This window comes from Equus przewalskii, chromosome 2, assembly GCF_037783145.1.
Source record: "Equus przewalskii isolate Varuska chromosome 2, EquPr2, whole genome shotgun sequence".
NCBI lineage: Eukaryota > Metazoa > Chordata > Mammalia > Perissodactyla > Equidae > Equus > Equus przewalskii.
Window position 1 is genome coordinate 33,292,475 of NC_091832.1, and position 15,207 is coordinate 33,307,681.

Below are 15,207 nucleotides of genomic sequence, written 5' to 3' on the forward strand. Positions count from 1 at the left end.
TTGTCATCATGTAGCCGAACTGTGCCCAGCACCATTGCTGTTACATCTTATTCATCCTAAATTCTTCTGGTATTTGAGGTGTCCATCAGTTAGTCAGTTGCCTTTATCCACAGGAAAAATTAAACTTTTCATATATTTATGACAAGTAAGTAGTTACAGGACCCAGTTGCCTAGGTGAAACTCCCCTGGTGACCGGCAGGGGCATGGCTCTCAGACCCTTAAGAAAACCACTTGGGAGTTGTAAAGCTGGGAAGAGGTTTTAAAAATATGTGCACATATATCAAAGGGATAGAGGAAAGATTTACAATTAAAAGTTTTCTTTACACAGAGATCTAAGAAAAGGGAGCATGGAAAAGCCCCCCTCCTTTCTGGCACCAGAAAACATTAGATTTTTTTTTTTTAATTTTTTTTTGGAGGAAGATTAACCCTGAGCTAACTGCTGCCAGTCCTCCTCTTATCGCTGAGGAAGACTGGCTCTGAGCTAACATCCGTGCCCATCTTCCTCCACTTTCTTTTTTATATATGGGACGCCTACCACAGCATGGCGTGCCAAGCGGTGCCGTGTCCACACCTGGGATCCAAACCAGCGAACTGCTGCACCACCGGTCTGTCCCCAGGATTTTTTTTTTTTAACCCTTACAGTTTGCTTGGACACCTCCCTCACTAGTCAAAGAGTAAGTAGTAAAGAAGAAATGATCTAGTAAAGAGAAGCAAGAGTAAGTTTGCCAACATGCTATCTTTAGAGAAAGTTGCTTTTAGATTTATATTGCATAGCTAGTGGAACACATTGAGATTAAAAGGTTACCTGTCATATGTAATCACCTCTTTTACATTCTTTCAACATATTTGGAATGATGATGTTTCTACTTCTTAGTACAAAACTAATGCTCTTGAAAAGTCCCATGAGTTCTCCACTTCCTCCAGAGATCAAAAAGCATACGCAAGGGCTGGCCCTGTGGTCGAGTGGTTAAAGTTCCACGTGCTCCACTTCGGTGGCCCAGGTTTGCGGGTTCTGATCCCGGGTGCAGACCTACTCTACTCGTCAGCCATTCATGGAGGCTTCCCGCATACAAGGTGGGAGAAGGTTGGCACAGATGTTAGCTCAGGGCTAATCTTCTTCAAGCAAAAAAAGAGGAGGATTGGCAAAGGATGTTAGCTCAGGGCGAATCTTCCTCACCAAAAAAAAAAAAGCATATGCAAAATTATAACATTCCCCTAAGTTTAACATGTTAAATTATAACATTATAATTATAACATTATTAGTAAAATTAACACATTTAAAAGAATTTGTTCTAATATTATTTTTATAAAGAGCAGTCTGTCCTAAAATCTGGAATGAATCACCTCCACTTCAGACATACAAAATAAAACAAGATTGAAACGATGAATGAGGTTTTTCCCAATTTTAAATTATTGTTGTAAACATTGAGGGATAGAGATAAGTCATCCGTTGTTCAATTATATGGTCTATGTGTTACATTAAACTTGTCTTCGTTTTCTTCCGGTCTTTACATAAATATTTCACATGGTTATAAATGTAATGTGCATATAATTTTTTATTTTGCCTTTTTTTTTTTAACCTTAACCTAAACTCTTTTTTAAAATCTTAGCCTAATCTCACTAGCCTAAGCCAAATCTTTGCTACTAGAAGTAGCTCATAAAAATCTTTGCTGTGGGGGCAGGCCCCGTGGCCGAGTGGTTGAGTTCACGTGCTCTCCTTCCGTGGCCCAGGGTCTCGCCGGTTCGGATCCTGGGCGCGAACATGGCACTGCTCATCAGGCCATGCTGAGGCAGTGTCCCACATGCCACGGCTGGAGGGGCCCAAAGCTAAGAATGCACAACTATGTACTGGGGGGCTTTGGGGAGAGAGAAGTAAAATAAAATCTTAAAAAAAAAAATCTTTGTTGTGACTTAGTCGTGGTTAGTAGATGTGAAACTTCAACAATTCCATTTTCATGTGGACTTTCTAAAGACTAGTCAACAAGTTTTTCTCTCTTCCTGTTTACTCTTGATTGAAATGACTTAATTTTTTAAACAATATACTTCTAGCCCTTTTATAGTTTTCTTCTGCCTATTATAGCTTTTTTAACTTTAATTATCTTATGATTTGCTTGCTTTCAAATTATCCTTTTCAAATACTAGTCTAAGAATTTTTTACCACTTTAATCAAAATTGAGCGGATTGAATATACAGGGGTTTTGACCAAATTCATTTGTTAGGACAGTTCCTATGGAAAGAACAAAACTGAAAGTTTAAATTCTTGTTTGCAATTCAGTTAAACAAAAAGATTATAAAATAGATATACTGTATGCATATAATTATGTTTTTTAAATGTCAGGAAGAAAATAGACCAAAATGTTCACAATATCTCAGAGATAAGACCTTTTTTTTCAACTTTATGAGTCTGTCTGTACTTTAAAAGCGTTCTTCACTGGGTATATCTTACTTTTTATGATTAGAAAAAAATACATTATAAATATTTTTCATAAAACCGCCTGCATGTTGGAGAGTATGTAAATAAGCTAACCATTCCCACCCTTCTGTACTAAATTTTTACCCTCCAGGCTCCTTTCCCCATTTTTTGGAATTTCTCTGTCTTAAAGTGAGTGACAGTCTCTGTATATGTAGGAAATGTGACTGACAGGACTAAAAGAAGAAAGAGAATAATCTAGATATAGGAATATCATTATGTGAGTAATAGCAGTAATGTGTGTCATTTTTGTACTTACTATGTAACATTTCTGACATTTCTCAGAGTCAGGATTTGAGACTAGAAACCATGACTTAATTACTTGGAGTTTCTCTAAGAGCTGATACACTTGCAAAGAAAAAGAGAGTATATGTTCTAGATTATGTTTTTACACAGAGTAGTTTCTCAGGATGCATTGTATCCCTGTCTCTTAACTACTCTTTTCTTTATTTTTGAGGAAGATTGGCCCTGAACCAACATCATCTGTTGCCAATCTTCCTCTTTTTTTTCTTTTTCCTTTTTCTCCCCAAAGCCCCTGTGCATAGTTGTATATCCTGGTTGTACATCATTCTAGCTCTTCTATGTGGGACGCCACCTCAGCATGGCTTGACGAGCAGTGCTTGGTCCGTGCCCAGAATCTGAGCTGGGGAGCCCCGGGCTGCCGAATCGGAGGGCGCGAACTTAACAACTATGCCACTGGGCCGGCCCCTCTTAACTACTCTTGGTTCTTCTCTCTCTGTAGCATTTTATATAATAGGTTTTCTCAGTGTTCTAACTACCTTGGGCTTCAGGGAAGAGTATTTTTGCAAACTTACGTGGGTTTAATAAAACCCAATAAGTTTATGAATCTTCTATGTTACCCCCTTTTCTCCAAGTCCAGCAGTTATCTCCTAGATTGCACAGGGATAGGTTGTCAGCTCTTAATTTGCAAGAGTGACAGCTTTGACTCCAATAGAGCCTATTTAGAAAGTACATGAAAAACAAGGGACTCTTCCCCTCACGGGGATGACTTGTCAGGCAGCTTGCAGATGGCTAAAAAATGTAACTGCATCATACCTTCTATCTGAAAATGGAGTCATTGCCAGTTATAAGTTTTGATGTGGCACAATTATCTGGAGTCCATATTGCCTTCATGGGGTGCAAGTTGAAAATGCATGCGTTTCTAGCTTGATATAGTCCTTGACATAAATTCTAATGCTCTGTCAGAGAATCTTCCTAAAACCCAATGACTAAACTTGTCTGTGTCACCAATAATTTCCTGAATTTATACCTTAATTATTTCCTTAATTATCTTCCTCTGAAGAAAAATAGGATTTTTCTGCCAATAATGTAAGAATTTGCAAAAACCTTGAAATCATAGTATTGCCTTTTTGTTTGCTTTTACCATTTTCTATTTTAAAGTAGTAGAAATTAAATGGGCCTGTAAGAGTTTAGTTCTTATGCAGGGAGGATGTGGGCTGCTTTAGGCATCTCTGAAAATTAAGATGATTCTGAGTCTCACACAGACACTGTCACTCATCCTGTGGTGCGTTAATGCAACACGAGGAGGAAAGAGTCTATGTCATTGTGTTAGGAATGTCAGTAATACCTCTTTTACACAGAGCTGCTATCATTTGTTCAGTCAACAAATTTGAGTGCCCACCCTGTGCAAGGAAGTTTGCTTGGCACTATGGATGATGCCTTAAAGATATTTTAAGTAGCAGAATGACCTAGTCAAGTCAGTCATTTAGAAAGGCTGTCATTCAGTCAGCATTGTAGATGACATGTTAAAGTAAGAATTGGAGGCAGTGAGTTAAGAGACTGTGTCAGAGTTAAATCAGTGCAGTAGTAAGGGCCTAATCTAAGATGAGGCCTTGGAATGGACTAGAAAGGAAAGAACAAATCTGAGGCAGTCTTAAATTTACTTCCCCTTTTCGAGCTAATTCACTGTTGTCTTTTAAATTAGGAAGTCAGCGTCTCTGTCTCTTTCTGTGTTTCTCCCTCCTTCCTTCACTCCCTACCTCTTCTCCCCACTCTAGCGCACTCAAAATTTTACTGCAGCTCCCCATCAATAAAGATAGGAGAGGGATGTGTATCTCAGCCTCACTGGGCACACTAGGTGTGTGTGTGTCTGTGTTCAGGTTTTAAGAGGAGTGTCTCTTAAAGAGGTATGTGCTTTCTCTCACTCCTTTTTGTGGATTACTGCTTTAAATCAAAACTTTAAATTACCACTTGAACAGAGTGAATAAGAATTCCTGCTGTGTAAGTAGCTGTTTTTTTAAAAAGCGTGTTAAATATGTTGTTTCCAGTGGAAAAAAGTTTTGTTTACTGTTTTTGGGTTGGGTACATTTGATGTAGTCCTGAAAAGGAAAGTTTATCTGTATCTTTGGTTTTTGTTGTTTAGAGGAAACTACTCCTGAGTTTATATCTGATCCCAAAGTATCCTCCAGAAAGTGGTCTTCCCTCTTCCATGAATAGAATTTAGATCTGAGTTCGTGCATATTGAAATAAAATTTAAAATACAATGTACAGGTTCCCCAACCTCTATAACTCGTAAAAAGGATTCTGTTATGGAAGCAGAATTAATCACAAGCATTTTGGAGAGATGCACATAAAACAGACTGGTTATATAAAACCAGAAGATCCATAAAAAATGAAGAGACCACCACATACATATATAGATAAATACACATATTCAGTGTAACACTGTGAGGCAGTAGCAAATTTAAACCTACCCGCAGTTAAAATAATCTGAGTTCCATACTTTGAGAAAATGGGCTATTTTGAGGAGGCCACAAAGGAAGAAGAACAGCTGGTCAGTAAGGTTTTCTTGTTCCCGATGGTCCCTGAGGGGAAGGATGAAGAAAAGTTTGCTATGAGATGTGTGTAACAAAGGAGATTTACAGTGTCTTTTTGTGATGATGCAGTGATTTTGAGAAGAGTGTGAAATGTCTCCTTTTCCTTGTTCCCAAAACATTGTGACTGTTCATATTCTACTGTCTTCCAAAAAAGATTCCAGGCTTTCTTGGAGAGGTGGGTTGGTTTAGTCTCAGTGCATCATCTTGTCTTTCTTCAGGGAATCAGATTAGATGGTATGCTTCAGCTTCAGTTTATTCACTTTTGATAATGTCTGTATTTATCAAGTGACCTTCCTTTCACTCTTCTTTCTACTCGTCTGCCTGTAAGACCTCACTTATATTTGTTGACTCATGTATTTCCTTTTAATATATTCTATCTGTTATGTGATGTTTAAATTGTACATCCAAGTGTTGAATGATTTTTTGAAATTAGTAAACCAAATGAATTTTAAAAAATTCTTTGTAAGCTTAATTTTCCATCTAGAACTTCTGATACAATAGAATAATTTAGTAAAAATTACTGTTTTCTTTCTTACTTTTCATCCCAGCAGTATGAAAGGTGAGGCCAAAAGTATTGATCTGAAATGAGAAATGAATGTTGTAGAAGTGCTGCCTAGCTAATGAAACTTAAAGTGTCCTTTTATTATCTAGAAAGCTCTGAAAAAACAATCTGGAATTTTAATATCTTTCTTGGTTAAGGGAACCTTAGATATCGTCATCTAATCTCACTCTTACTCTTTATAGTTGAATGTAGTTGAATATCTAGTATAATTGAATAAGCCTGAGAAGTGTGACTTGCTTAAGATCACATAATTGATTAACGATAGAAGCAGACCCAACTCAAGAATTGGCTAGTGGGCCAGTTTCTTATATAGATCCTCGGCACATACTGAATTATGTGCCTGGCTGTGTCCTAACCAGGAAATAGGAGGAACCCAGGCCACTGGTTAGAAGAGTGTATGAGCTGATGTGAACAGTTTGTGCCTAAGACGTCTGCCACTGCAATATCTGGGCCACAACTACACAGTTGCTCACTTTGTCATCCATCTGTCTATCTCCTCAGTATGGATGAAGCCCTCTTTTGTTCTCCTAAATTTGAATACAGGTATCATTTAGACCTAATATTTCCAAACATGGCTTCCCAGTGGTAAGTAATGGGCCTGATCTTGTATTGCAGCTCAGACAGCTATAACTGCACCAAAGATGTGGAAGAAACCAAAAGATCGGACGCGAACCACTGAAGAGGTGTTAGAAGCAGAATCGGAGGTAAGGGGAGAGCAGTAAATCTCTTTAGCTCATCTTCAAAGCAGTGGTGCCATTTACTAAGACAAGTGTGGGTTTATACCTCTTTCTTGAGATACTGTTTTCTGAGCAAAACTTGATATATATCAAGCTCAGAGTCTGATTTTTTTTTTTTTTTTTTGAGGAAGATTATCCCTGAGCTAACATCTGCTGCCAATCCTCTTCTTTTTGCTGAGGAAGACTGTCCCTGAGCTAACGTCTGTGCCCATCTTCCTCCACTATTTTATATGTGGGACTCCTGCCACAGCATGGCTTGCCAGGCGGTGCGTAGGTCTGCGCCTGGGATCCAAACCAGCAAACCCCGGGCTGCTGAAGCGGAACGTACAAACTTAACTGCTGCACCAGCAGGCCAGCCCCCAGAGTCTGATTTTTTTAATATCCTCATTTACAGAATTTAAAAGATTTTTAATAGCATGTTCAATTTCATTGGATTTTTAAGTTATTGTTTAATTTTTGTTTAACCCCTCTGTCCACTGAATTGAATTTTTCCTGTTAACCAGATGGAAAAACTAACCTGGTAAAGAAAAATGGAGGCAGTTTTTTAAAATTCCCATTAGCAATGGTGGTAGAAATCATTGGATACATTTTAGGGAAATGCATTTTGAATCTGTCATCTTTTAACTACATTCCAGTAACATAACTGTTTGCATACGATTTGTCTATTTGAACTAAGCCACGACAGATTTTGCTGTAGGTTATAGCATGCCAGGTCCAGGAGATGCTGTAAGGAAGAAACAAGGTCAGATTTAGTCTAAAGGAGTTCTCTAACAATTTTATAGTCTGCAATCTCAATATCCATAGTGTTAAGTACTGAAGCCTGTAAATGAAGAGTAATATAAACAATCTGTATATTGCTTTTTTAAACTCATCTACTTTATTAAAATTTTTATTCAATGTTTAAAATGATAACATTAAAATGTAGAAATTATTTTAAATTAGCTTTAAATGAATTTACTTTATAAGACTTTTCTATCTAGGTACAATTCTTGCCCTCTTCCAGCAGCTCGCAGTACGCCTTTGTTGCTTCTCCATGTCCTGTCATTGCTCTTAGATGCTGCTCCTTTGATGTCACAGTTAGTCCCATAGCAACCACTAAAATGTTGCCTGAGTGTGATTTCATCGTGATTATCAGGGGGTAAGAATTGGCAGTAAATTGTAGAGGTGCAAATAGTTACCGCATTCCTCTTGCAGCTGAACAAGAAAATGTTGCTCCTACAGAGAATAAAATACCTTCCAGAGGCAGGGGAATTACATACATTCCTGGTATGGCTGTAAGAGCTTCATAAACTGGTTTCTCTTTAGATTCAGCTGTTTTTTATTCATTTTCTTTTATTAGACTTAATATTCCTTTGCCCTGTGGCTAGATTCCAAGCATTGTTGAATATTAAATGGGTAGGCCATTGCTCCTGTGCCTTCAAATATTCATCCTATTATTTAGATTAGAGGTTGGCAAACTTTTCCTGTAACAGTCCAGATAGTAAATAGTTCAGGCTTTGTGGACTCTGTGATCCCTGTCACAGTTTCTCAACTCTGCTGCTGTAGCCCAAAAGCAGCCATAGGCAATGTGTAAATAAATGAGTGTGGCTATATTCCAGTAAAACTTAATTGATGAACATTAAAATTAGAATTTCGGAGGCCAGCCCAGTGGTGCAACAGTTAAGTTCGAATGTTCTGCTTTGGTGGCCTAGGGTTTGCTGGTTCAGATCCTGAGTGTGGACATGGCGCCACTTGGCAAGCCATGCTGTGGCAGGCATCCCACATATAAAGTAGAGGAAGATGGGCACAGGTGTTAGCTCAGGGCCAGTCTTCCTCGGCAAAAAGAGAGGGATTGGCAGCAGATGTTAGCTCAGGGATAATCTTCCTCAAAAAAAAAAAATTAAAAAAACAGGGCAGATTGGCAACAGATGTTAGCTCAAGGCAAATATTCCTCAGCCGAAAAAAAAAAAAAAGAATTTCATATAATATTCACGTGTCATAAAATACTCTTCTTTGGAATTTGTTTTCAGCCATGACAAATGTAAAAACTCTCCTTTCCTTGCACATGCAAGAAAGCAGATGATGAGTCACGTTTGACCCTTGAGCCATAGTTTGCTAAAATCTTCTTTAGATTGTTATTCTTCATACATGAGAGCTGTTTTGACTCATTTTCAACAAATCACTTTTTTTAACCTTACAGTTTAAAAGTATAATAAATAGGTTTTTGGTCATTTGCACACAGACTTTTTTCCAGAAGTTAGTCCCTTGTCTTTCCTAAAGTTGAGCATTTGTTAGAGTAGTTTAGTAAATATTGGTTGTCATTGTCTTCATTTTCACTAATTATCAACCTCTCCTTTTCTATTTTTCTCAGTCTTTGAAAGAATGTGTTTTAGGTATCAGTATATTTTAGGTTGCATATTGGGTTGTTAGATCATTGTGACTATTTTATAAAATTCTGTAAATTTTAGCCTAGAAAGATAACATGAAGGATGGGTAATCTTAAAGTTGCCAGTTGAAGCATCTTAAAATTTGTTTAAAAATTTTAGGATATTTCATCAATCATTGCATACATAGTTGTCAGTCTGATTTTCTAGTGCTTTAAAAACTAACGCAGTAAGCAGGCAGTTTTGTCAACTAAATTCTTCTTTTAATAAGTTCCCATAAAAGGTTCACCTTTGACAGTCCAGCCAAGAAGGTGCTTTCTTTCTTCAAACTAGTTTTCCAAGTAACTGATTTAGGACCTGTTAGACACTTACAAACTGGTTGAATAGAGCTTCATCCTGCTGAAAGAAAAATAATCATCATAAATATTTATTGGAGCTATTTTTGTGTATTCCCTTAAAAAATATCCCTTCTAACAGTGTGCCTCAGACACACCAGTGATCTGTGTTCTCTGAAGTATAGTTTGTCATTCATGGAACAAGTTTCTTTGTACTTCTTTTTCTAGTTAGAAATTGACTTTCCAAATAATGCATCCTCTCTTTCTATCCAGTGGATTGTCTGTTATTGATTTTAGGTACATAGAAGAGGACCCAATATATATTTTCCTCTAAAATAGCATTTTTTCAAATTTTATAAGATGTAAAATAAGAATTCTATATAATTGTATAAGTACTATTTTTAGACTTACGTGTCAAATTATTAAAGATCTTCTTGATGAACCTGTACTTAATTATAAGGTAGCATTGCAAATGTTAACAAAAGTGGTGTCTTAATACTATCTTTTAATAAGATGATATTAAAAGTGTTTTAAATAAACTTACCATTTTGGTATCATATGCTGAACACAGACATTCTTATTTTGAGTGACATGTTTTCCTGTTTTTTGAGAAGATCAGTGTAGGTCTTCATGTATATTTACACACAGTGAAACTCACACATTGAGTTAATTTAGACTATAGTAGAGTATAGAATAAGAAAAAGTGTGGCTGCTAATTCATGATTCAAACTTGGTGGATCTATTTTTTCTCAAAAGATACTTTACCAGGGCTGGCCCCGAGCCCAAGTGGTTAAGTTCGCACACTCCACTTCCGTAGCCCAGGGTTTCAGTGGTTTGAATTCTGGGTCGGGAAATGGCACTGCTCATCAGGCCATGCTGAGGCGGCGTCCCACGTACCACAGCTAGAAGGACCCACAACTAAAATATATACAATTGTGTACTGGGGACTTTGGGGAGAAAAAGGAAAAATAAAATCTTTTTGTTTTTTTTTTAAGATTATAGAAACAAGGCATAAAAACCATCTGTTTCTGTTGATAACATTTTAAAATGTAGTGTCTTTTCCCCATGGTCTGATGTATGGTAAAAGAAAATTTACTAATATTGTATCTATTGTAATATTTCACTTATGTAACAGAGGATTTGTAACTCTTTAATTTTTTTTGCTGAGAAAGATTAGCCCTGAGCTAACATCTGTTGCCAGTTTTCCTCCATGTTATATGTGGGTTGCTGCCACAACTTGGCTGACAAGTGGTGTAGGTCTGTGCCCAGGATCCAAATCTGTGAACCCAGGCCACCAAGTGGAGCACACCAAACTTCACCACCACACCACGGGGCTGGTCCCTCTTTAACTTTTTTTTAAAAAATTTCATAAATCAATTTGAGTAACTACTTCCTCATGTATATGACATTCTTTTATATAATCCTTTATTGAACCAATTCAACAGAGCCTCTAATTTTGGCTTTCTTAGCATGAATTTGTCAGTTGGAATGCCTTTTCCCTCTGAGTTCTTCCAAAGGATTGTTTTCAGAATGCTTACCTTTCATGAAAAAGTAGGACGCTTAAAGTTAATGGAGAACTTTGCCTGAAGGAGTATTGATGGTTCATATGGCCCTTAGGAAATCCATTTTTGGGGGCTGGTCCCGTGGCCGAGTGGTAAGGTTCGTGCGCTCTGCTGCAGGCAGCCCAGTGTTTCGTTGTTCGAATCCTGGGCGCGGACATGGCACTGCTCATCAGACCATGCTGAGGCAGCGTCCCACATGCCACAACTGGAAGGACCCACAATGAATATATGACTCTGTACCAGGGGGCTTTGGGGAGAAAAGGGACAAAAAGTAAAATCTTGAACAAAAAAAAAAAAGAAATCCATTTTTGTTTGATATCTGAAACTGAGATGGTCAGAAATAATCTGGTGAAAAACTTCAATTCTATTTTCCCTTTTAAAAATAGGCTGGATACACCAAAACCCAGATTTCTCTCTATGAGAATATATTCCAAGCATTTTTCCATATGTGATTTGAATAGGGTCACAGCCTCAGAGAATTCCAAAAACCAAGAAATAAAATAGACTTTAACTCACAATTGGCCTCCTTATAAAATGAGAGATGTTAAGCTTTGTGAGATGTACTTTATTCATTGAACTCTCCGTTTTGTAGCCAGAGGACAGCACAAAAAATACCCTTTAGTTTCTTTTTATATTTGCTGAGCTTTAGTGGCAAGGGTTGGAGTGCTTGATTTAGATTTCTGACTAGGACTCTTTCATGTCCATCAAGTTCCAAGGATTAACAGTTCTTTCCATTCTAACCTTTGGTACATTTAGATTTCATTAGTCATGTTAAAGCATTTCGGTAGCCATTTGAGTTGTCTGCTTTATCCCAGATGAAATGAGAAAAGAGTTTTAAATACATTTACTATTCTAGTACCACATACGGAACACAGACATCCTTATCTTGAGTGGCATGTTTTCCTATGCTTTTTGAGGGGGTAGGTGTAGGTCTTCATGTATATTTACACACAGTGAAAAAAATATAACCTCTGTGTTCACTTATGCTTTAGCCTAAAGCTGAAGAGGAGCTTTCAGGTGACAAAGTACTTGACTCTGAACAGGATAAAATGAGCCAAGGGTTTCATCCTGAAAGAGATCCCTCTGACCTGAAAAAAGTAAAAGCCTTGGAAGAGAATGGAGAAGAAGCTGAGCCTGTACGTAATGGTGCCGAGAGTGTTTCTGAGGGTGAAGGAATAGATGCTAATTCAGGCTCCACTGATAGTTCTGGTGATGGGGTCCCGTTCCCATTTAAACCAGGTAAGTTTATCCCTGACTTCCTGTGTACGTCTTTCCTTCTCCCCTTCACTCTACTGCAGCTACTTAGAGAAATGCTGCCTCCTCATAGAGAAGTATTGGACGGAATGAAGAGGCTCATCACAATGTAATAGTCATGGGGTAGATCAGCAGGCATAAGGTAGTGCCGAGCAAATCCAGAGAGTTCTGGGTTGGCGGCAGTGATATCTGATGCTGGTATTCTTCTTCTGGCATTGGAAGAGCAGCTGCCAAAGGGAATCAGTGCTAGGCTGGTGGAATTCAGTGGGAGAAATTTAATGTTGTTCACTTTCATTGAAAGGGATATTTCAGATATGACCATGTCCCTTGGGAAGATGGTGTACTCGTCATTTCACAAGCCTTGAATTCAGTTTGTTGACAGAAATCACTGTAGAACTGAACTCCGATAATCAGTCAGAAGCAGTGTGGCTGAGTTATTGAGGGCCTGCAATATGGGAAGTGCCCTGTGAAGTACGTGATGAACCCCAGAGGCTCTTTCCTATTTAGACACCATCAACTGCATTAAACCTCTGTCCCAATACTGTTGTGATTTTGAGATTTATGAAGATGTATGGACATGTGGGGAAAGGTAGTTCCTTTGATAGGAAATTTGGGATAGGTAAAAAGTTTTTCTTAGTCTGCCAAATCTTAAGTGACTTCTGCATGAGGTAGGTAGGATTTGAATGTAAAATATCAGACCTTAAAAATAATCTAGATCAGTGTTTTTCAGACTGCTGGTTTTAACCCATTTAATATATTGTGAAATTAATTTGGTGAGTTACAACTAACATTTTTTAAAAAGGAGAATAGAGGAAAACATGTCAGTGCATTACATGTAGTAAGGATAAGTATTGTTTTAAGAAACTTTTGTTTCATTTATCTATGTTTTTTCTGAGTCATGAAGTCATTATATTTCTTACTGTGAGTTGTAGTCAAAAATGAAAGCCACTGATTGATACTACCTTAATATACTGATCTTTTCACAGTAAAGTGCTGCTGATGGGCTTTATGAAGTTGTAAGGTTGTGCTGTTGTAAATTTTTTTTTAACCTTTGGACTCAATATAATAAAATTAATTCTAAACATCTAAGCTTATATCAGATTGTCAAGCACTTATGACTGCCACCTGTCCTTCTTAAGGGAATTGAGACACTTTTGTCATTTTTAGGACTGTGTAAATTATATTTTTATCCTTCAGTTTGACAAGGAAAACGTATACAACTATAGGCCCCATCTATATTGATCCGAACTGTCTTTTACCCCTGTAATAACACTAGCAGTCACTGGAAAAAAGTTTAAAGTTTAGATCCCAATAAGTTATCTACCTTTTAGTAAAGATAATAAAGTAATAAGGATTTGGTGAAAATATCAGCAAAATTGTCACAGACCATCAGTGAGTCTTTGACCTACACATTAAGGACCACTAATACAAAGAAGGATCCAGTGTGCTATTGTGAAGTGAGCTGGGGCCCGATTTTGATGAGAGTTTTGTTAATTAAAAGAAAAAAATTGACTTGCTTTTATTATCCAATAAAAATTTCAAGAAATTCTCCAACTTTGTGTAATGAGAGTAGGATTGTGAGTAATGATAACTTAACAATAGCAATGTAAGTACTGTGGCAGAAAGCTAATTTAAAATTCATATTAAAAATATTAGCCAAGAACGTGTTTAGTGTCAGGGTTTTTAGAGAAAGATTTGTGCATTGACAGTTTAGTTGGCACAGCAGACAAGTACATTATTTTCTTCAGATTAAACTGTAGTCAGAAAAAAATTCTGTATCGAGCTGCTTAGATTTTTTAGAATCTTAAATCAGTTGTTTTTGTCTTTTGTGTCCTTTTACCTTTTTTCTCCTCCAAAATATCACTTCCAAGTCAACAATCAAAGTATCCTTCTTTCCCATGAAACCAGAGTATTATCAAATTCCTTATTTCTGAGGTATTTAAAGGCTTGCTAGTTTATTTAATGAGGATTGCTACGTATCCCTAGGCAAACCTGCATAATCTGTTTGAAGTTGTTCCTATAGCAGCTTACTTCAGATTACTTTACTATCCAGAGGTATCCAGAAGGCATAAAAGAAGAAATGACAGTTTAAAATCTTTACATGACATTTTCTGACTGTAGCTCACTGTTTCCTTTGTGTTTTTGTTTATTTATGATGAGATAAAGTAAATGTTGGAAACTGGTTTGTACTCTTACTAAATATACATGCAATGACCTTATAGACAGTTGTCTGCCTACATCCCTCTTTCTAGAATCCTGGAAGCCTGCTGATACTGAAGGCAAGAAGCAGTATGACAGGGAGTTTTTGCTGGATTTCCAGTTCATGCCAGCCTGTATACAGAAACCAGAGGGCCTGCCTCCCATCAGTGATGTGGTTCTTGACAAGGTAAACCATGCAATCAGAGAAAGCTTTGTCTTTTTGGTGAGAACTTGGTTTTAATTATCAGTACAAATATGTGAAGTATGAACTACTTTTAGGAATGTTAGACCAAATGGCATTTGAATTAAGATATGTAATGTTTAAGAATCAGAGTTTTCCTAAACACTGTTGGATTTGGGATTTATTATAGATTATAGTAATCTTGAGGTTTGGCCCATATTTGAGTGATGCAGTTTTAAAATGTATTAATTGTCTGCTTATTATGGCTATTTCCTAATGATGTGGTGAAAATTGTGTGTCTGTTGGGCTAATAGGGCTAAAGTGATACAGAGGTCTGTCCCCACTATTCTAAAATTTCTGTATGGAATTAGAAAGGCATTGAAGACAAGTCAGAAACCTAGAAAGGTATTTCGCAGATCAAACTGAAGTGGGAGTCAAACATAATTCAAATAATGTCTATCTCAAAATTTCCCTAATAGATACTTATAGTGATTAGTCTTCAATCCTGTGCAAATAGATAGGCACATTTTCTCTTTACGTCAGATTGTAATGGTGCATGTGGAAAATTAGTAGAGTCAGTGTTTATTTTGTTTGTTTATTAAATTAAAAAGAGTAAAGTCAGATATATATCAACTTGAGTAATTTCATGCAAATCAATGATGGACCAGTGCTGGTGACTTAGCTTGAAGTATTTTTGTTTTGAAGAG

General features: G+C 37.1%; 1 protein-coding gene across 50 annotated transcripts in view; it reads left to right on the forward strand.

The window, feature by feature from the left end:
• EIF4G3 (eukaryotic translation initiation factor 4 gamma 3) overlaps positions 1-15,207 on the forward strand; it is a 319,678-nt gene that overhangs the window by 225,755 nt on the left and 78,716 nt on the right. For all 50 annotated transcript variants that reach the window (XR_011534615.1, XM_070599696.1, XM_070599791.1 and 47 more), the window contains 3 exons: positions 6,485-6,573; positions 11,859-12,105; positions 14,373-14,506. Coding sequence is in view for 49 of the 50 variants with exons in the window: in XM_070599696.1 (XP_070455797.1) it covers positions 6,485-6,573; positions 11,859-12,105; positions 14,373-14,506 (470 nt within the window). In the remaining variant the exon portion in view is untranslated. The remainder of the gene's footprint in view (positions 1-6,484; positions 6,574-11,858; positions 12,106-14,372; positions 14,507-15,207) is intronic.